Source organism: Seriola aureovittata, chromosome 11 (genome assembly GCF_021018895.1).
Source record: "Seriola aureovittata isolate HTS-2021-v1 ecotype China chromosome 11, ASM2101889v1, whole genome shotgun sequence".
Classification (NCBI taxonomy): domain Eukaryota; kingdom Metazoa; phylum Chordata; class Actinopteri; order Carangiformes; family Carangidae; genus Seriola; species Seriola aureovittata.
Genome location: NC_079374.1, coordinates 16408066 through 16429788, shown reverse-complemented (window position 1 = coordinate 16429788; position 21723 = coordinate 16408066). Strand labels below are relative to the sequence as shown.

Here is a 21723-nt window from a genome sequence, read left to right as displayed (position 1 = left end):
CTGAAAGTTGTGGTTTACAGTATGCACATTGCGACGCCTCTGCTGACAGCTCAGAAAACAAAAACATTCAGTAATAAATCCTCCGTGCAGCGTTTTTACCAGAGCAGCCGATGCTTTGGCACTGGCAGTGTTTTGCCCGTCATCCTCCAGTGCACACCTTGTATCATTTGCTGGAGCTGACATTATTTTCTTTCATACTAGTGGTGAAGTAGCACCCCATCAAGTTGCTCTGCCCTGACATATAGTTCATGAATTAAAGTCTAGCTATTTAGTGGATTACACAGTGTAAACAGCCCCTGGCAGGTGTGAGCACAGGGTGGTGCATAGTGGTGCTCAGCAGGCTGCTGTGAGCTTTATTTCATTTCCCAGGGAAAGAAATATGATGTCATCAACATGTGTCTCATCTACAGTTAAGACCCCATTTCCTGGTTTGACAGCTGAGCTGGGGATAAAGAGTTTCTGTTCTCATAATATACTCAGGGAAAAGTTTCCTTCCTCACTCTTTCACTCCCACTAGGTGTTTTCTTTTCTCACTCTGACTTAATACGCACACACTTACCCACACACAAGCACACACTCACTATCCGGAGCATATTTCTGAACAAAACTGTGCTTCAGCTGTGGGCATTTCATGGAGTAAACACTTTCAGTTCTTTTCCATTTTTATTTATAAAATGAAGCCGTTAAAAATATAGCAGGCAATCATCAATGCTAGTGAGACATCAAACATAACATAATAATATTTAATACTTTCTCCTTTTATGACAAAACACTGGTGTCTTACAACAGAGTCTTTACAAGACAAATAATTTAATGACAAAAATGAAAACATCAAAGGAAAGATTAAGGATGACTATGAACTACCCGCTCTGTGCACAAACTAAGGGCAGGCTCTTGAATCACACGCGCGTTTATACAATCTGTATATAAAAACAATCACTCGTAAAATAATTGGCTATTGCGTTAACACAAAAGCTTTGTACCGCATCTCATTAGGCCAAAGTAATACAGTCAGAATGTGAGATACAGTCGATGGTGGTAGAGCAGTGACGAGAAGAGTTTTCACAAAGTCCTGAAGAAGTTTTGGTGGATCATAATGCTGAAGTCCTCCGTCATCATGTGCGTCACAGATTTAATGTCATGTACAATGATAATAAGGCGGCCAATTTAAGTTAATGTTTGCTACGTATGCACCACAACAACAACATAGAACCTTTTTGAGATATGTAGTTTATAAATTAAAAATGCAAAAAGTACTTAAATAGTTAATAAGTATTAATCTGAGTGTATTTTTGTAAATTCAATTCCAATTTGCAGCATTTGAAAAAAAAAAAGATGATTTTATATCAAGAGGATCATATTATGTGATCTAATGTACACAATCCGCCTCTTCGTGTGATGATGTATTATTATTCAGTGACCCAAAGACATACTGTATTGTACATTACACTGTAGTTCAATGTTAGTGTACAAATGCATAGTAAAGTAATGAATCCAAGTGAAGCCCCTTTGTTTTTTAGGCTTTTGTATTATTGCGTGCAGCTATTATTGAGCAAAATGAAAAATAGAGGAAAATGGAAGAATGATCACATAATCATTCACAAGGTATAAAACCATGAAAACTGCAGGGTTTTGACATGATGAAAACTTTAGTAGTTTATACACAGACGTAAAAGTCATGTTTTTGGATTGTTTGTCCACTTTGCCTGGTCCTGAATTTTTAAGACAAGGCAGGAAAACAAAACCAGTGTTGCAAAACTGATTTTCCACTTAAACAGATGTGGGTATTTACATTTTTGCAGCAATCTTACATCTGTTGTTTATTTTATTTAACTTCATATAATGTTTTATGCTGACAGACTGACAAGAAGAGCACAACAGGTTAAGTGTGTACCACCAACAATTCTCCTTAAACACGTTGTTCATGCAGAGACAAAGGCATGACTCTTACTCTGCGGAGAATCCTACAACTCCTGATATAAACACAAGACGGAATAGGAAAGTCATACTTTAAAAAAAAAAAAAAACACAAGACATACACTGTATATTAGTAGTGTCTTTTCTGAGATTCAACAGTATCTCCTGCACGGAGCCTTGCAGTTCCTTTGGGCATGAGGGACAGCAGAGGAGTTCATTCACCAGTATAGAAGACTGGTGGGGTCTCTGTCTTTCTACTGTGTGCGTGTGTGTGTGTGTGTGTGTGTGTGTGTGTGTGTGTGTGTGTGTGTGTGTGTGTGTGTGTGTGTGTGTGTGTGTGTGTGTGTGTGTTTGTGTTTGGGGTGTGTGTGTGTGTGTGTGTGTGTGTGTGTGTGTGTCTTTGCTTCACCTCATTATATAACATGCAGATAGGTCGCCTTTGTGTCCACTCCTATTACATTTTTGGCTGTGCATCTGTAAAACCCAGTGTCCCTACTTGTCGGGTTCTGTATCACCAAGGAGCCCTGAGGACTAAGGTAGCGGTTGCCATAGATACGAGCCTGCCCCATCACCTTCAGCTGTGTCAGGTCTGGTGTTTCCCAGGTCACTGTCGCCCGCGGTGTCGCTATGGTCAGGCAGGGCAGCTCTACAGCAACTCCCGGCCGTGTATAGGTCACAGGGGAGGGACCTTTTGTGATCCGCGGGGGGTAGGCGATGACGATGACGGGAACTGTGATGACTGAAACTGAGGTCGAGTCATAACTGGTGGATCTGCAAGTGTAGGTGCCTCGATCGAACACAGAGGCCTGTTGCACTTTTAATGTTCCATCCTCTTGGACTAAGATTCGCTCCGAGTCGGCACTCTCACCCCGTGACAGCACCTTGCCGCTGGGCATGGTCCACGAGAGAGAGCCCTGGGTGTATCCTGTTTGAGGAGCAGGGCAAGGCAGGCGAAGGGTCTCTCCGTTGATGATGCTCACCAAGGAGGCTGTTCTGGTGCTCACTGCTGGCTCTGACACAGTTCCAGCTGAGTGGGGTTGAGGACCAACAGGGCGAGGTGGGGCAGGTAAGCTCAGGCCCCTCTGCAGAGGCTTTTGAGTAACTGGGATTCTTGGATGAAGCTTCTCAGGCGACACTGAGCTGGAGGACTTATCTGAGGCTCCAGCATTTTTCTGCTCAGGTCTTTCCACAGCTGTTCCCCTGTGTGGAGATCTGGCCTCCTCCTGCGCCTCAGAGACCTCCAGCTCCACCTGTATCCTCGTCTCTCCTCTCTCACCTCTCACTACACAAACCAATGTCCCAGCGTCACTCGCTCGCACACCCCGCAGCTCCAAGGAGCCGTTTCGGTGCACAGTGAGTCGACTGCCGTAGTAAGGAGCTGGCAACACTCCGTTACCGGGCAGAAGCCAGGCCAGACGAGGGAGAGGGGAGCCTTGGGAGGGACACGGCAAAAGAACAGTTCGGCCTTTGACCGCTCGCTGCTTCACTGTTGTTACCACACCCACAAATGTGTTAGTAGAGTTTTTAGTACCTCTATTACTAACAGCTATGCCACCACTACTCCTTCTGTCATCATTGGGCACAGCTACATTGACACCACTCCGAGGGAACCAATTTCCTGTGCCAGCTCCACTATTAGACACGCTGCTGCTAACGCCAACATTCCAAGTACCACTTATCCTCCCATTATCTCTACTGGTGTTAGCATCATTACTAGCCCTTCCTGCTATGACTTCATTGTTATTAGTCCCAGAAATCTTTCCGACACTTGCTCCTGTGCTGTGACTGTTACCCACACTATTACTACTACTACGCACAATGCCAGGTCCATTTCTATTTATCCCAGTGTTGTCTGCTTTAAAGCCTATATTGCTCACCCCGCTCACCCCAACACTGATTACACTCCTGCCAAGTTGGGTTGTAATCCCACTGACAGGTCTGTTGAATCCATTTCGACTTTCACTCCTTAGGGCAGGATTAGAGGCACTGGTTGCTGTGTGAATGCCAGTGTTTGGTTCGATGTTTCTTATCCTGCCATTATTATCACTATAGCCATTACTGCTGCTGTTATTGCTACCGAGCTTGCTTGAGGCTCCATTGATAAATCCATACTGGACTATTCCTGCATTATTCATGTTGTCCCCTAATCTACTACCACCAGACCCATTGCTAGTACTTCTTCCTCCCACCTGACCACTCACTCCATGGTTAGGAGCCTCCACCTCCAGGCCCACCGCCATGCTCCTCTCCCCAGCTGAGTTGCTTACCCGGCATGTGTAGTTTCCTGTGTCAATCTTTTGAGCCAGACGGACCTCCAGAGTTCCACCGGAAACCACCACAACTCTCTCAGAATAATAACCAGAGCCCATGCTTCGTGGAATGACACGGCGGGCTGGGGAGAACCATGTCACTGTTGGGGCAGGATCTCCTGCAGCCCGGCAGTGAATTGTGGCGGTTGCCCCCTGACGTATTTTGATGACGCGGTAGCTTCCGTCGTCTGTGAAGGTTGGTGGAGATGTCATCATGACCTTCACTTTGACCTTAACGGAGCAAATAAATTGAAAGAATTAATTCGCATTTTTTTTCAATGCAGTTCAAGAGTTTTGGTTTTAGAATATTCGTATTTCCAAGTTAACTAAAACAGCAATAAATCAGCCGAGGAAAATTACATACATGAACGTTATCTTCAGGTAGGAATAGTTTTATTACCTTCATGGTGTCTTGACCTCCTTGATTTTCAGCATAACACGTATATTCCCCTTCTTCCCCCATACCCACGGCTGGAACCAGTAAGGTCCCATTGTCAAACACAGTTAGCCTCCTTGCTCGCCCTCCCCTGTCCTCCCCCTGCAACACACTGTTCACCATGGTTCCGTCTGGTAGACTCCAGTGAACAGCTGGGTCAGGCAGTCCTGATGCCTGGCAGTCCACCTGCAGGGGACAGGGTCAACGATTTAATGATTGTATCTTATCTCTTAGTTTTTGTGCCTTTATATTGTGATGAAAGCTGAGGAAAAGTGTCGGAAAATAACAACTTCTTCTGTTTGTAATTTGCCTATATTAAGGTCCTTTATCATGGCTTACAACGAAGCAACCAGACGCGTTCTAAAAATACTATTTAAAAGCTCACAAATGTTAAAATTAAAAAAAAAAAATATTAAGGGAAACAAATTCTCACAATAACACAGTTTCCTGTCTTGCATTATTTGTCATTGAGCTGTTACATATTCATGTGTGAAGCACTAGCCCCCGAAGGCCACTGTTCATAATTCATAACATCCCATGACCTGGCAGGTCTTCCTTTTCTTTTTGAGTCAAAAAATATGAAGCACTCTGTGATCAAAAGCAACCAAAGATACAGCCTGGAGCTGTGGAGGTTTTTGTCACCCCACCCAGCGATAGAAGACACATACCACTGACTGAGAAAAATAAAGCATAAACACAGGAGGTGTGGAAGACAGACTGAAAACTCCCTCATCCTCTCTCTCTCTCTCTCTCTCTCTCTCTCTCTCTCTCTCTCTGCTAGGTTTGGTGTAATTTACCAGCTATGGGACAGAAATATGTGTGTGATGTCTGATAATTCACAGTACAACAAATCTTACTAGCACAAACTGGATGTTTAAAACGAAACTATGTGATGCAAATGCATTATAAAAAAAACAAAATGCATGTAAAATGGGCAAGAAGTATGAAAAAGTAATTACACTAAATACTTAATAACCTAATAATTGCTGGTATGTGTTTATTGAAGAAAAAATCATTTCTAGGAGCAAGAACTTTCATTCAGCTCACCTTCAGTGGCTTGCCGAGTGACACCATCTGATTGAGTGGTTGTTTTGGCTCGATCTTGGCAGGCTTGGTAGTCACAGAGACACGCAGCAGGCGATAATCATCTGCGACCTTGTTGCGCGCGATACAGAGGTAGTCTCCAGCATCCTTCTCCGTCACTGCCTGGGCTGACAGGGTGCCATTAGGATGCACCTTCAGGCGACGGTCAAAACTTTAATTCAAATGTAGACGCAAAACAACAACAACAAAAAAAAAAAGACACATCCAGAATGAGAAACATTACCCACAGAATGATCACAAGATATAATCGTAACATCAACAAAATTTAAAGCCACAAACCCGCGTCCCCTTTACCTGAAGTGCATGTCCACCAGTTTCCTCGTAGGGGTCCTCCAAATAATGATGGGGGTAGGGTTGCCAGTAACAGAGCAGTGGAGCTGCAAAATCCCCCCATAGCGGACAGTAGTGACGGAGGGTGATGTAGAGACAATACGGGCTTTACTGAAGGGGGAGACGGGCAAGGGATGCAAAACAGCTGGAACTTTACTTTTGTCGGAGGGGGAAGAAGAAGTAACTCTTGTGTTGTTTACAACACTGGGTGAGACTTTGGTGTTATTTGTGGGCACTGTGGGGGGCAGGGAGGGAGTGGAAAGTTTTGTTTTGTTGGTGTCGGTAAAGTGTGCGGGGGAGGCAGTGACTGTTTTATTGATTTTAGGCAGTGAGTTAGTGTCAGTGGATTGGTGAGGGTAGGGAGAAGAGCGAGTGAAGCTCGGGGTTAGTGGCAAGGTCCTGGATCTATCAGAGAGCAATGGAGGGGAAAGTTTAGGGGAGTTGAATGGATTTGCTGGGTGTTTAGGGACGGACAAAGCTCTGTCTTTATTCAGTGAATATGAAGGGTATGGTTTTTCAGTAGGAACTGCTTTTCCCTCTTCTTTTCCTGCTCCCCCTTCAATTTCTACCCTGACTGTTCTCTTATCGGCTCCAACAGCATTACTTGCGGTGCACTCATAACTCCCTGAGTCCTTTGACCCAACTCTTCGAATATGGAGCGTCCCATTGGGCAAGACAAAGAGGTTGCCATGGAGAAACTGGGATGGGCGAACCAGAGTCCCATCTGGGATTCGCCAGCGCAGAGTTGGTGGTGGAGCACCTCGGGCAGAGCAGTGAGCATAAACAGGCCTCCCTGGAGACAAAAGCAGGTGTTCCTCTCTGGGTTGTTGTATCACCGGGGGCAACGAGGACACGTGTACACGCACAGAGGCACTGGCAGCACCTGCCGAGTTGGAGGCCACACAGCGATACATTCCTCTGTCACTCGGTAAAGTCACTGAGATATGGAGGGTTCCATTTGTGTCCATAAAGATGCGATCGGCAGAGGGGGCCGCGGACGTCAGGGCAGAACGATCAGGCAGAACCCAAGACAGCAGAGGGGCAGGGACGCCATCCGCCTGGCACTGCAGGAGCAGCTCTCCGCCCTGATGGATGGTGTCTTCTCTGTAACTCGGCAGCTGCATCCGAGGGGGGCGGGTCCACACTTCCAGGGTAGCTAGCAACCTGTCATGGAAGAGCAAAGCACACGCATACTCAATAAAGAAACACATGAACAAATATTTAGTATCTAATATGTACAATTTAAGTAAAAGCAATTATTAATTATTATTAAGCATATTTGTCATGTGATACGTTAAGGAAGCAGCCAAAGGCATACATCGATGGTTCAAACAGAAATCCTACACTCGCATATTGGGTCATACATTTCAAACACAAATCTTATAGACAGATTTCAAACAGGGATATTTGCATATGTCTTGAGGCTGCTTAAAAATAGTAAATCAAGGTTTGTAGCTGTGTTTGCACCTGACAAGTTTCATTTGTTTTGCAAATTCAGTGGGAAAAATTACCAACACAACAATTAAACTGCAGTTTGCCTTAGGCCTGCATAATTAATCCTGAATATGTTATGCCCTATGTACATTACACAGTGCTAATATTCAGCAAATCATGGAATCAGTAGTCTCACCTGTCACGGCCCAGGAAGCTCTGGGCACTGCAGATGTATGTGCCCCTGTCCTGCAGCTGAACATTCTGGATAACAAGGGTGCCATTTGCCAAGACCTCAAAACGCTGAGCCTTGGAGTGGAATGACATCACTGCTCCTGAAAGAGAGAGAGAGAGAAAGAGAGAGCATGACAGTCAGACAGACGAACAGACAGCAAGAGAGAGCAGCAGCGAGCAGACAGAACAGGGAAAACAGAGACAAATTGGGAAAGAAAGTTAGAGAGTGAGTAAGAGACAGAGAGGAAAGGAGGAACAGGGACAAGCCGAGTGGCACGGCGTGAAGTAAAGCCAGTGATGCAGTGCACAAAATGTTCCGTTACTTTCTTGCAGTATGTCTTTCCCACATGGCAAGCGACTGAAAAGCCTATTGTATGCATGCCAGTGCGTAATGATGGGTGTTAATACGTTATATCATCAGTGTGAAATGTGTTCATTTTCATTCATTCCATTATAGTCTATACTGTATTAAAGCTGAGTCTGAAATTACCTTTAAAATCAGTCAGATCAGAAAATAACTATAAATCTTTATTTGTTCTACCTGTAGTTTTAACCGTATAAATAGAAATAGGTATTTACACTCATAATTGACTTCTGGATAACAAATAAAAATTTCTGTGTTACCTAACATAATTAAAAATATATATGCCTGCAGCCTCCTCCGGAGAGCCGGTTTACTGAGTAATCTGGCAAAAGTAATCTTCAGAGTTTTTGCATTAGTCACTGCACCTAATTCGATAGACCGTACGTAAACTGAAGACAAAACTAAATCCTGAGTTATACATTCGTGCATTTAGAGGTGTCTTTTGAAAATATGAATATGCGCCTAAGCTCAGATAAATGTGTGCGTATCTGCACCGTGTGTACCTGTGGCAACTTTGGTCCATGTGATGGAGGGTTTCGGTTCTCCTTGAGCTTCACAAGCCAGCCTGGCAGTGCTTTCTGCTGGGAACGACGCTGTCCTGATGTGTGGGTCTGCAATTCTTGGTCTGGATCTCACAACTGGGGCCTATGAATTGATTTAGAAAACAAGTAATGAATAATATAAATAATGACTCCTTTTAAAACAAATTGTTATAATTAATATTATAACAATTAAATTAACATCATTAACAAGACATGAGAATGCGGTAAGATTAAAGTTCTTCATTTTACAAAGCTGCAGCACTGTGTTTGTCTTAAGAGTTTTCATTTTTCAACTACACAGCATGTGATTGCAGAACTTGCAAGTGAACATCAGCCTATGCACAGCAATGCCTTAATAAATAAAACATGAGAATTGTCCAATAGTAAAAATACCAAATCTACATTATTGCCATACTGTAATAAACCGATCATTTGGCCAAGTGCTATATATGTGACAATTTTCAAGGACAAAAAAAACCCAATACCCATACAAAATGAAACCAGAGTTTCAGAGTATTTTGGAGTTAAGGTAATTCTACATAAGTACAAAAAAGTATTCAAAAAAGTTGCCCAATTTAAAAACTGACCGATACTGACACGAATATGTAAATTTATAAATAAAGTGTTCTATAAAAAAGTTTGTAATTACTTTTGTAGTGAATATATAAAGTGTGATTGTGGAATGGAGTTACAAATTCAAAACAGCATTACTGTGATGCCAGTTTAAGAGTGACTCATTGGTGGTGGACCCAGCGGTGTGGTCTGCAGAGACTTGCCAGCACAGCTCTGGAAATTAATTAACAATTGATTATTTTAAATCCCTTGGGATTAGGGTCTAAAAACTGCTGATTGCTTAACATATGTTTTTCATCTCTTCTTTAGATATGACAGAGACACTGGCAGAGCTTTGGAAAAGCCATGAAATTGAAGAATTGTCATAAACATCCCTCAGGTTTAATAGCAGGTCATGTGGATACAGATTAGACTATTTTCAGATCTATATTGCGTTTTCTGCTAAGCTTTTGCCCGTGGGCTTTCATGGTCTAGTGTAGTGTGTGTGTGTGTGTGTGTGTGTGTGCAGCGTGGGTGTGTGTGTGTTGTCACTTTCTGGGCCAGCACTCACTTAGAAAGTAAATGTTAATTTGAGTTCCACTTAGCTGACAACAAAGAAGAATAGTTGCAAACTACATTTAAAAGTGCACTTTAGGAAATGACTAATTGAATGAATGACTGAAAATGGGGATAAATGGGGAAACTTTAGCTAGAGTCGCCATTAAATTAGCAAATAAAGAGCCAATTTTGGTCCTAACTTGGCTCTTACTCTTGTTGTAATGTATGTGCTTGCATTAAGACCCATTTTGGGTAAAAGTATCTACGAAATATCAATATCATGTCATTCGAATCGATGTTAACTCACCCCAGGGACAGCAGGGAGCGAAGGGGAGGGAGACCATCGTGGCCTGCTGCTGTGTGAATCAGGAATAGAATTAGCTCCAGGGTTCTTCCAGTCAGGAGGTGAGCGACCCTGGTTTGGAGCCCCAGAAACAGGCCTCCATCGGGGGTCAACTTGGCCAAAGTTTGGCCTCTCTCTGGATGACACTCTGGTAGTTGTTGATGTCACTGTTGTGGTAGTAGTAGTGGGTGTAATAGAAGTAGATGCTCTAGTGGTGGTTGAAGAAGTTTCAGCTACGGTGCTCATTCTAGTACTCGTAGTAGGAGTAGTAGTTGTAGTAGTGGGGTTAGGAGTTGTAGGAATAGCTTTGAATGAGATTTTAGTACTAGTAGCAGCAGCAGTTGTAGTAGTGGGGTTAGGAGTTGTAGGAATAGCTTTGAATGAGATTTTAGTACTAGTAGCAGCAGCAGTAGTAGTAGTAAAAGCAGTTGTTGAAGTAGTAGTGGTAATGGGAGTAGTAGATGTAAGAATAGGAGTTGAGGTGGTTGTAGTAGAGGTAGGAGTAGTTGTAGTACTTCTAGTTGTGCTAGAAGTTGGAATAATAATGGCAGTTGTAGTAGGCGTGATTGGATATGTTGTCATAGGAGTAGTTGTTGTGGGAAGTGTCTCCTCACTAGTTGTAGTAGTAGATGTAGATGTACTCGCAGTGCTTCCACCAGAACTAGTTAAATGAGTAGTGGTTGAAGGAGCTGTTGCGATTTTTGCAGTTGTGGCTGTAGCTGCACTGGAGACTGTGGAGGGAATAACGGAGGTTTGAGTGGAAGGGAGAGCGGTGGAGTGTGGTTCATATGGTACGCCCGGCAAATTCCTGTCCTGCTCCTCACTGTGTCTGCTTAGGGGTCTATCAACATCTTTGCCTGTGGCCGTGCGTGTTTTTGTCTGTGTCTGTATGCCATGTGTCTTGGTGTGCGTGTCTGGCACATGTGTCTGTGAAATCACAACATTAGACTGGGTGGACGCTGGTGTGGCTGCGCTGGAGCGATCGGACTCTGCAGTGTCCGGGATGTCGGCTGAGTGAGTCATCGTGTCTATATGCGTCTCTGTGTGAGAGGGAGATAATGAGGTGGAGGAGGTGTCAGAGGTGGAGGCAGATTCTGAGGTGGAGATACCATGAGATAGAGGATTCAGTGCCACACCATTTGGAGCAGTCTTAATATGGTCATTCCTTGTCCACAAAATAGCTTGAGATGTGGTTGTTGTCACCAGCAGCAACATATTACTTTTATCTGTGGTAGTGTCAGGTGTTACGGTTTGTGACCTCTGCTTTGTAGGGTCAGGGAGAGGTCGGGGTGGGGTCAAAGGCTGCACCCTGGGCCTGTTGATGATTCGTCTTTGCTGTCCGATCCTCCTGCGAGAGTTCCAAGGGCTTTGAGGTCGAGAGTTTGGAACCAAATTAGGTAAGAGGCCCTGCCGCGGGTTCTGAGGCCTGGGTCTGGATGGGTTTTGGTTTGCTCCTCGGCCGTCTCCTTCAGCTGGTTCTGGCACAATTTCATTAGCTCCAGTGTTTGGCCTAGATTCATCTGGTTCTTTCTGTGCCTCTGGATTTGTCACTGTCTGCGTCTGTGGACCTGGGTTCTGACTCTCTTTGTCTGTTTGTGTTTCTGTTGGCCTCTCTGTCCCTCTCTCTATCTCTGTGTCTGTTTTTGTCTCTGGGGGTGTCTGTGTCTCAGTGAGAACAGGATGGATGGGCTGTAGGCCTTCCTCTTGTAGAACAGTGTCATCAACAGATGACCCTTCAGTTTCTGCCTCCACCCCCGCTCCCTCAGCCCTACCTCTCTCTGTATCATCCACTCGCTCCTCTCTTGCTGCGTCTCCATCTCTGCCTCTCCCCACCGGTTCAGCTGTGGGACTTCCTGCTGTGATGGGCTGGCTGTTATTAGTGTGAGTCTTTTGACGAATCTTAGCTAGTAGGTGAGCCCATTTCTCAGGGTCTATTCTTTGTTTGTTTGTGGTCACTCTGTGTCTGTTTTCAAAGCGGTTTCTTCTCTGGTCAGTGGAGGATACAGGCCCTCCTCCTCTTCTCAGGGGGCCTTCTCTCACAGGCCCACGTCTTCGGGGATTTCCATTTGGATAACGTCTGTTAGGGAGAGGTTGGCGAAGTCCTGGACGCCTCCTATTGCCAGAAAGAGTTCTCTCCTCTCCTTCCTCTTCATCCCCTGATCCTTCCTCCATCTGACGTAGTAAAGGGGCTCGAATCTTGGTTGACCGACCTGCGGCTGACTGTGGCCCTCTGGGAAACGAAGTTCTAAGTGGAGGCGGATGTTGTGGTTTTAATTCCAACTGCATGGACAGAGAGTCACTGCCATAATGGTTGACCGCAATGCAGCGGTAATGACCAGCATCCCTCAGAGAAGGGTTGGACAGAGACAGGCTCCCATTCGGCGTTAAGGTGAGTCCACCTGATACAAATAATCCAGACCGTATTATATTTCCATCTGGCAGCACCCAACTCATATGAGGTGCCGGTGAACCAGATGCCTTGCAGGACAGACTGATGGGCTCCCTAACTCCTCCGGTGACAGGAGGTCCCACTTCCTCTCCTGAAGGAGGTACAGACGACTCCTCCACTGCCAGGCGCACAGGGAGAACATCTACATCCCTGCCAGCCTGGGCTACATAGTAGTAAAGCCCAGCGTCTGAGAGCTGTACTTTTTGTAGAAGTAAACCCGAGGCTGAGGCTCGGAGCCGACCATCCGGGCTGCTGGAGGGGGAGTTGAGCTTTGATCCATCCGGGAAAATCCACTGTACTTTAGCGTTACCCGAACTTATATGAGGGCAGGAGAGCTCCACCTTACTGCCTGATACTGCTGCCATTGCTGTGGTGGACTGACTAGTTGAAATCAGAACCCATGGGTGAGAAGCAGGGGAGGATGTGGAGGGATAAGACGTCGGGCCAGGATGAGCAGAGACTCTTGTTGAGTATATAAGGTGAACTTTGTTTCCATTAGACTGCGCTCTGTTTAGCTGGATGCTAATAGCCGGCTGTAGTAACCACTGCGGTCTGACTTTAACAGAAGCTTTGACTCCAGTGTGATAATATCCATCTGTCTCTGCTGCCTGCCTGTAGCGGTAGGCCAGCGCCGGGGCTTTACCCAGCATGATTTCCCTCTCGAGGCGGACCGCAGTCTCACTGTAGTAAGCCAGGATCCTCCAAAGTTGCTCGTAGCTCTCTCTGTCCACAGGGCACTCCAGTGAGAGCGACAGAGCTAGAGGGATAGGAGAAGAGGAGGAAAGAGAGAGATCTGGAGGAGGAGCGATATCCTGAGAGTCAAAAGAGTGAGTGACGTTGCAGCTCAGATCAACACTGTTCCCTTGTAGGTCAGATAGACCCACAGAGGCACTGCCTAAAGGCTCTCTGAAGGTTTCCCTTGATTGGATTTCACCGTGTTCCGTCTCCAAAGGTGTTTTTCTTCCCGGGGAGAGGATGACGGGTGAGGCGCACGATAGGTCAGTCTGATCAAGCAAGCCCTGCCCTTGAAGGGAATTGGGCGACGTGCAGGTTGGACACTGAGGACCACCTGGACATTTCATTAAGCCTAATTGAAAGAGAGAGACAGAGAAAACAAAAGTCGTTGAAAACCTGCCATCTCCGGCATATCAACTGCGTATAACATCATAGCAACATTAGTGCCTATCACGGCTATCAGCAGCTATTAGTGGTGTCATATATTAGACATCACAGCTCTTTCTAAGCATTCATTACCCTTTATATCTCTTACTAATTACGTACGGTGACTTCATCTGCTCATAAATCAGAAATATGCATCACTTCATTATAACACAGCAATCATTAGCCTATATCTCTGCTGCCTGCACACATCAATGCTGTCATCGTGGATTAGTCATGGCAGGTTAAGTCTGGCATATCAATGAGACACATTTCACGGTCCAGCCTTCTTTCACATCTCAATAACAGCCACGAGGCAGACTGCAGGAGGTACAGAAGATGGGATGAAACATAGAAGGGTGTGTGATGAAGCGCAGGTGGAGAGAAGTCTAAAAGTATCAAGATAATCAAACCAGATGTAAAGTCATCCCAGTCATCTGGCTGGGTTTTGACATTTTACATTTTAGTTATTAGAGTGTTTATAGTGTGAAATTATCAACAAAAGTCTTCTGTTTCTAAATCCATTCCCAGTGTTTCACCTCTGCTTCTTATCTCTTTTCTATCTCTCATTCACTGATGCAACCTAAATGTCGCTTTAACAGTCGCCCTTTCGCATCTATTCATTGAGCTGAACTGGCTCAAAGGCACAACATACTGCATGTGTGAGGTGAGGGAAAACAAGTGAAAACGAATGGTATTTCAGGCATGTGAGTCACCTGGGTGAGCCAAACTCCAAGAGAGAAACCAGCTCATCCTGCAGTCGCAACTCCACGGATTAGCCTGCAGCACGAGAGTCTCAAGCAGAGGAGCTGTCGCCAAGGTGTCTTTGGGCAGTGTGGTTAGGCTGTTGTTGGACAGGTCGAGGTGTCTAAAGGAGAGAGAAAGAACAGATTGAGATGAAGGGGGTGGTGTGGGGGTGGTGTGGGGGGACAGAGGTTGAATCAAAGTCATGAAGGAATGGAAGAAAGGATGTGGGAGTGAGAGGTTAGAGGTAAGAAAATCATCCATCATTTTTATCATTTCATCATCACCTTCATGTTCAAACCCAAGTTTATACTCGGTAGTAGTGGATCAGAGAAAGGGTAGAGACTAATGTTAGTGTAGCTTTAAATACCAAAAACCGGTGCTGGAAATTTTACCTTTCCATTCTACTGACAAGAGTCAGTCCAGTATTACATTATTTCCAGATCTGGGAGTTTTTTCATCTCAATTCAAATGTGTGTTTTTTTGTTTTTTTTTTATGATTTTGATCGTCAGACTTGAACATATCAGTTTACTTAGAAAAAAAAATAATGTGAGTAATGTGCTCTCCCCATTTTTGATTAGGAAATGTTGGCTACATTCCTTGCTTTCCTCACTATCAGAGCCCCCACTACGGATCTATCAGCTTACTTTTCAAACTATACTTTTAAATGTATAGTAATGCTGATTGTATGTAATGTGTGCTTTGAGTGTTAAAGCTCACCTGAGTGTAGAGAAGTAATATGTATTCAGGAGGGACAGTGTGCACAGAGTGTGAGGGTGCAGCTGATGCAGCCTGTTCCCTTGCAGACGTAGCAGCCTGAGGCTAGGCAGCTGGAGCAGGGCTCGGGGATGGATATGTTGGAGGAGGTTGTGATCCAAGTACAGACGCAGCAGCGAGGTCAGGCCAGAGAAGGTCAGAGATGAAGAGATCTCTCTCAGCTTGTTATAGCTCAGCTTTAGTATCTGTGGGGGTGCGGAGGAAATGAAGTGAGTGAAAGAAATGAAATAGAAGACATCAAGGCTGACGACTGACGAAGAAAGCAAGTCTATGCTGCAATCATAAGTCTGTCACTGTACACCACATGCTTGTAAATTGAATTTATGACAAATGATGTGAGGAGAATTGAAATGAGTTGGGTGAAAAACTATTTGTAAGCGAAAATGACTGAATGCATCCTGTGCAAAAAATATGAGGAAATATTTCCTGCTGCTCACCAACTCAGATGTAAAAGTTGATAAAAAATGGCCCACAGCATATAACCAGACGATATATTCATGCTGCGAGTCTACCGGGTTAAATCAAGGAAAACTAAAAAGGATATACTAGCACTGGGGGTCTTCAACATTTCAAATATGAATTTTATCCCTGTATCCTCAGTGGAAGACTCTAGGGGATCTATTGCTATTCTATTCATGTGCAGAGAACCCACCAAAAATTTAAGAAGGCACACCATGAAAACCAGGTTGTGGAATTGCGTCGCTGTGAGGCGGCTTATGATAAATCTGCTCTCCACGGAGGCTACTTAGCTGGAAGAGTTCCAGCTGCAGACAGATCTAGCACATGACCATGTCAGCACATGGAAATATGGATCCTATTATCACACAATGGCAAATATATCAGCATCTGCCTGGGAGATGAAGGGAACAATTGCTTGTTGAGTAATATCACTTCCCCACGGACTGCTAACTCTGCCCTTAGGTTGCTGCTAAAATGTCCAGCGTGTTTCCTTGTCACTGAGCGGTGAAAAGAATAATGGCACATAAATTATGCATTAGTTGAACAGAAATTAGAAGAAAGAAAAAAAAGTGCTGAAAATGCGAACAGAATCTTGTAAACTGTTATATTAATGTGCATACTAGTTTCACAGATCCAATGTAAAATTGATCCTTCAATGAATCCATTTGTTATTAACAGGCCGACTGCAAGATTTAGGCACAATTTTTCAATGAGGCATCGTCTCCAAATCGTACCAAACCTTTTTGACAAATGCTATATATCTTGATAATCCTAACATTAATCATCATGTTAAAAACTGAAATCTGTTCTGTCAAACTGCTTAAATATATTCATCTCTCATCGTTAGGGAGCTATACAGACTGGAAACTACAAGTACTACCCGTGTAGAAAGTTTGAGAGCTGAGCTGTCTGCAGAAAAGTGCATCTGAAGTAGTACAGTACCCCCTGCGAGGTCCACTCCGCCTGAGGCTGGAGAAACATTAAAGTAAACCTTGGGAAGACTTGTCCTGGGTTTGAATTTCATATCTGTGTCCTGCAAAGACCTTCCTTTCCAGAGACTCAGAGGTTAAGTTTGTGAGGTGGTTTATTTTCCCCAACACTCATATATTTTATAATCCAGCATTGTTAATTTGGTTTGGCGAAGGACAGTTCAGGGTACTTTTAATGTTGGCTGCTGTTAGCTGGCTAGGAGTGATCTATGGTGCTTCCATAAAGTAGAACTGTAAAATAAGAACGAGCAGAGGTTTCAATAGGATCACATCCACAAAATGTTGATCATCCACTGGTTTTGACTGCAATTAGAATTCTATTCATTCAGATTCTGTTACTCCACTATAGAGGACCAGAGGTATAATTCAGGTTGTTTACCTGCAGTGATTTCATGTCTTTGAATATTGCGTCCGGGAGATGGTGGATGTCATTGCTGTGGAGCATGAGAAGTTCCACCTTCTTTAGCCCAGCCAGTGAACTGTCATGGATCCTGCTGATGCTGTTGAACCTACGGGAGCACAGAAACAGCATCATCAACCTAAGACTAAAAAAATAATTCAACAGATATAGTATTATTTTATTGTTAGCTGGTTATTTAACTGTAGTTGTACACTTGGTTCCAAACTGTCGGAATGTTTGCAAGGTATATAAAAGCACTTGAGCTTGGAATCTTATTTGTGTGTGTGTGTGTGTGTGTGTGTGTGTGTGTGTGTGTGTGTGCGCGCGCGTGTGTGCGCGTGTGTGCGCTTTCATGGTTTAAAGCATGTGTTTGTGTGTCTTCCCTACCCTAAGTTTATGCGTTGTGTATGTGCAGGCAGGCCAGGAGGAATAGTGAGCAGGGAGCGAAAGGTGCAGTGGACTTCGCTGGCCTGGTAGCAGTTACAGCTCCTGGGACAGGACAGGGCACCGGGGACCACAAGTGTCAGCACCAGGAGAGCCGCAGGCACACACACACTGCGATACATCTTCACTTCTGCCAGTCGAGAAGCTACACTGAGATTATCACTGCCAAAGAGAAAAAGGAGGTCAAGACAAATGGACGAGAGCAAAGTGCACCACAGTGACATGTCCCAAAATCCAGATGGGAATCTCTCTCTCTCTCTCTCTCTCATACACACACACACACACACACACACACACACACACACACATGCATACACGAGTCTTATTTCTACAACCCAAAAGCACAAATTTCACTCAAGGGGATGTGCGATCTGCAGCCTACAACATATGACACCCTCTATCCTTAAGAGTCGCACAAGAGCCACACTAACACACTGCACCTGTCTCAAAAAGAACAGACCTGGGCTTCCTACACATGCCTGGTGGGTTGACTGGATGACAGATACAAGACAACATTCATCACAGTGCAGGAAGGATTCAATAATAAAGAGAGAATAAAGGAGAGACGCAAAATCAGAACCCACAGGAGCTCTCTCTCTCTCTCTCTCTCCCCGTCTGTCTCTCTCTCTCTCTCTGTTTCTCTCTCTCTTTAATCTCGCCCAAGCGCACAAATGCACTTAAACCATTCATATTCATCAAACCAACTGTAGAGCGATAGCTAGGAGAGGCTTTTCAACTTGCAGCTGAAATGAAAGTAAATGACTGTACTGACGCAAAGAAGCCTCCGAGGTGACTAGATTGTTGTAATGCATATAGTCACGGCTGAATAAGAAAATACCTTGAAATCCTTTGGTCCAGAGGACAGAGTTATTTCACGGAATTATTCATTTTGCCCGTGAAAATCCTGATTTTAATCCAACGGCGTCGTTCGGGAGATTTGATAAGCAATTAACCGGTTTATTCACTCATGAGATCCGAGATTGTTGAACTGCCAAGAAATATTCCTCCCCACCCCTTAAAAAAAAAAAGTTGTCACCTCTGATGTCACAGAAGAGAAAACGTGAAAAGTAGTTGGCAAACACTTTTGTCAACTTCGTGCAACAAATTTTAAAACAAACGAACAAAAGAAAAATTGTCTTAGTAACATCCAACAGGTCTTCAGATCTCCTTCTTGTGCGGGACCTGGAATGAAAAGTAGCGCCGGGAAAGCGGCAGGCGGAGTGTTTGGAAAAAGGCGTCTGGCGCTGTGGGAAATGTGTTTGTGGATGACAGTGTGTGTGTGTGTGTGTGTGTGTGTGTGTGTGTGTGTGTGTGTGTGTGTGTGTGTGTGTGTGTGTGTGTGTGTGTGTGTGTGTGTGTATCTGAGCTTAGGAAAAGGGGACTGGACTGAAGTGAACTTCGAGTGACGCTCAAGCAGAGGGGTCTGTCCTAGGAGGGGCTTTTCTGGAAACTCAGAGGTAACAAGTTGTGGACTACTGCGCGCTGCAGGCTGCTCTTGTCAAATCCTCACACACTTGACTGCAGGCAGGTCACAGAGATGGGCACCTTCGCGATGAGCTGCGGCGCGTTTCACACCATTTCTCGCACATTTTCTAACTTCTCTGCTCACTTTATCTCCAACTGTGAAATCGGTATCTTCACCCATGTACTTTATCAATAGGCTGCTATTGTAATATTCGACAGCTTTGTTTCACTTTGGCTGGAAGATGCAGCAGCACTTTATATTTATTTTTTTTATTTTTTTTTGCAATAATGAGATCATGAGTTTTCCCAGAACCCCTCCACCCCGCCAAAAAAAAAAAATGAAAATGATGTTTCAAAGCCTCCTCCACACTAAGCGGATATCATGCTTGTGGAAAAATCTTAAATCTATTTCTTTTCACTTAAGTATTTCTTACCTAAAATTTGAAGGGATGTAGTCTAAAGGATAACATATTTAGCCTTTAAATCCCATCATGTGTAATTTGTGTAAACAGCCATACAGTCCATACAGTTGAAAAGTTCCAGTGTACTTAAAACTGAGGCATTTACGACTGCAGCTATCTCCACTCACTGACCATTTGACCCCCTTCAGTTGAGTTCAGGGGACAGTGATTAAACAGTATCCCAGAGTGAACAAAGATTCAGAGATTCAAGCTTTGTGGATCAGTAGATCCATCCTGTGTAGTTCCAGGCTGTTCTCCACAAACATGGGTTAAGGCAACTAAATAAGGGACTGTCATCCCTTTCGTGTGATCTCAGATTCTCAGGCACCCCATAATGATCGCACCTCCTTCTGAGAGACTGAAATGAGGGGAGAACAAAAATAGACTGATGCTTCTCAGCTGTTGTCTCCTGTAAGCACAGTAAACCCCCCACCTACTCTCTTTAAGGGGCTTTGTGTGTATGTATGTGACAAGCGAGTGGGCAAGTCAGTGGGCCCTTTCACATAAATGTGGTTCATTAAGGTAAATGTGGTTCATTAAGGGAGGATCTTCTAGCATTCAGACTGAAGTTTCCAATATTGGAAAAATCTTGAGTCTCTTACACGAGCTGTCTGTCTCAGTAAAATTGAAAAATTGTTTTTCAATTGTTTTTCTATGCACCGCGGGGGGCAGCAGCGCTAGAGAGCAGCAGCAGATGTGAGAATAAGGTCACCACTGAGGAGTTTTGAATCCTCATTTCAGCTGCCTGAATAATGGATTGTAAAATTAATGATGAATGACTGTTTATCCCCCTAGCTTGACAGCTGACAAGTGAATATCCATAAACATCAGTAAAAGATGTGATTCGATGCTTTATATATTTACCGGCACATTTGTCACTGAAGATTCTCAACAGATGACCCAGCCTTCACCACCTTATGACCCCTGGCCTCTGCAGGCGATGTTGGTCTGTTGAGGGCTTGACGGTTCTCATGCTGCACTCATTCCCTGTGGCTGTGATGTGACTGTGAAAACCATTAGGCTGAATCCCAAGTCACCTTATTATAATATTCTTCACCGTATTGGAATGTTTTGGACCATAATAAATGAATCACTGTCTGACAGGAAGGAACAAAGACATAATGTAATATCTTTGGAGGAGATCTTTGGAGGAGATCAATGAATTAATGATTGAATAAAGAGAGAGGAGAAAGGAAGGAGGGTGAGGGTAACATTATGCTTTTGACTTACCTTTTGGACAGAGACTAAATCTGGCTACCATTTGTTTTGAATCAATGAATCAATGAGTGAATGGCTGACTTGCAGACTTGCCGTCACTACACTTTTCAGTCTCCCTTACACTCATGACTTACTTTACAACCTGCAGGCTACATCAGGTGAAGTTCCAGTCTCCCGCTGCGATTTTTTAAAAGTAGACTGGTCATCAGCGCTCTATCTTTTTGTCTCTGGGGCCTGGTGCTATCTAGGTCAACTACTACTACTAGTGCTGAAACATGAATCCAGGAAGTAAACAACTCAGTGCTGTGATGAGACCAGCTTGCTGATACATAATTTCAAAATCGAGTGCATTATGTATTCTTTTTGATCTGGCTTTGATGTATGCACAAACTCTTTGAAAGTCCTGGCTAAAAATCATTGCATTCCATTAACTTGTGTTGGTCTCCCAGCTCAGGTCTTTGAATTATTGAAATTGACAGCTATGTGTTTTGTTGTTTTTTTTGTTGTTTTTTTACTGTTTAAAGTTAAGAAAAATAAGCATGTTTTGTATCCATTCTCATTGTGTGAATAACGCTGAGAGAGATACAAAATAATGACGGGAGAGCTGCATCATTACAGCATTACTGTCATGAAGACATGATCATTTTGTCATCAGTGTATTACTTAGTTTGTGTATTTTGGGGTTCATATGTCGGCAAACCATTCAAAACAAAACAAAAAATAGTAATACGAGAAAAGAAAAATAATATTTACAAACGTCCCCACACAAGGCCCCCTCTCTGTCAAGGTCACTTGAAAAAGTGAAAACAGGAATAGAGGCATCAGACATGGCAAGAGGCCAAGAGCTATCCTTAGAAGAACCAAGACCCTCAATTACGTTCTTCATGACCTCAGGGCTCCGATCAGGTTGAGGCTGTGGGCTCATAAAGTGCCAAAGTCAGGGACAAGTTCTCCAGCACAGACACTCATGAGTGAAATCAGCATTCTTGAACGGTCAGCTGGCTGCTATTTGCACATGGAAAATATTAACAAAATGTGA

The 21723-nt window shown here is 44.1% G+C and overlaps 1 protein-coding gene across 2 annotated transcripts; it reads right to left on the bottom strand.

The window, feature by feature from the left end:
• Nucleotides 1–650: 650 nt before the first annotated feature.
• LOC130177992 (matrix-remodeling-associated protein 5-like) lies at nt 651–20099 on the bottom strand. Of its 2 annotated transcripts, XM_056390054.1 has the most exons (12): nt 18380–20099; nt 17485–17703; nt 17077–17206; nt 15193–15434; nt 14444–14595; nt 10085–13656; nt 8629–8770; nt 7727–7862; nt 6061–7260; nt 5710–5917; nt 4627–4848; nt 651–4457 (listed from the first exon to the last, which is right to left on the bottom strand). In XM_056390054.1, exons 2-12 carry the CDS (start codon nt 17661–17663, stop codon nt 2331–2333), a joined length of 8310 nt encoding a protein of 2769 aa, XP_056246029.1. In that variant the 5' UTR covers nt 17664–17703; nt 18380–20099; the 3' UTR covers nt 651–2330. The 2 variants fall into 2 exon arrangements, with proteins under 2 accessions (XP_056246029.1, XP_056246028.1); XM_056390053.1 differs by lacking the exon at nt 18380–20099 and having other exon boundaries at nt 17485–18233.
• Between the last annotated feature and the right edge of the window lie 1624 nt (nt 20100–21723).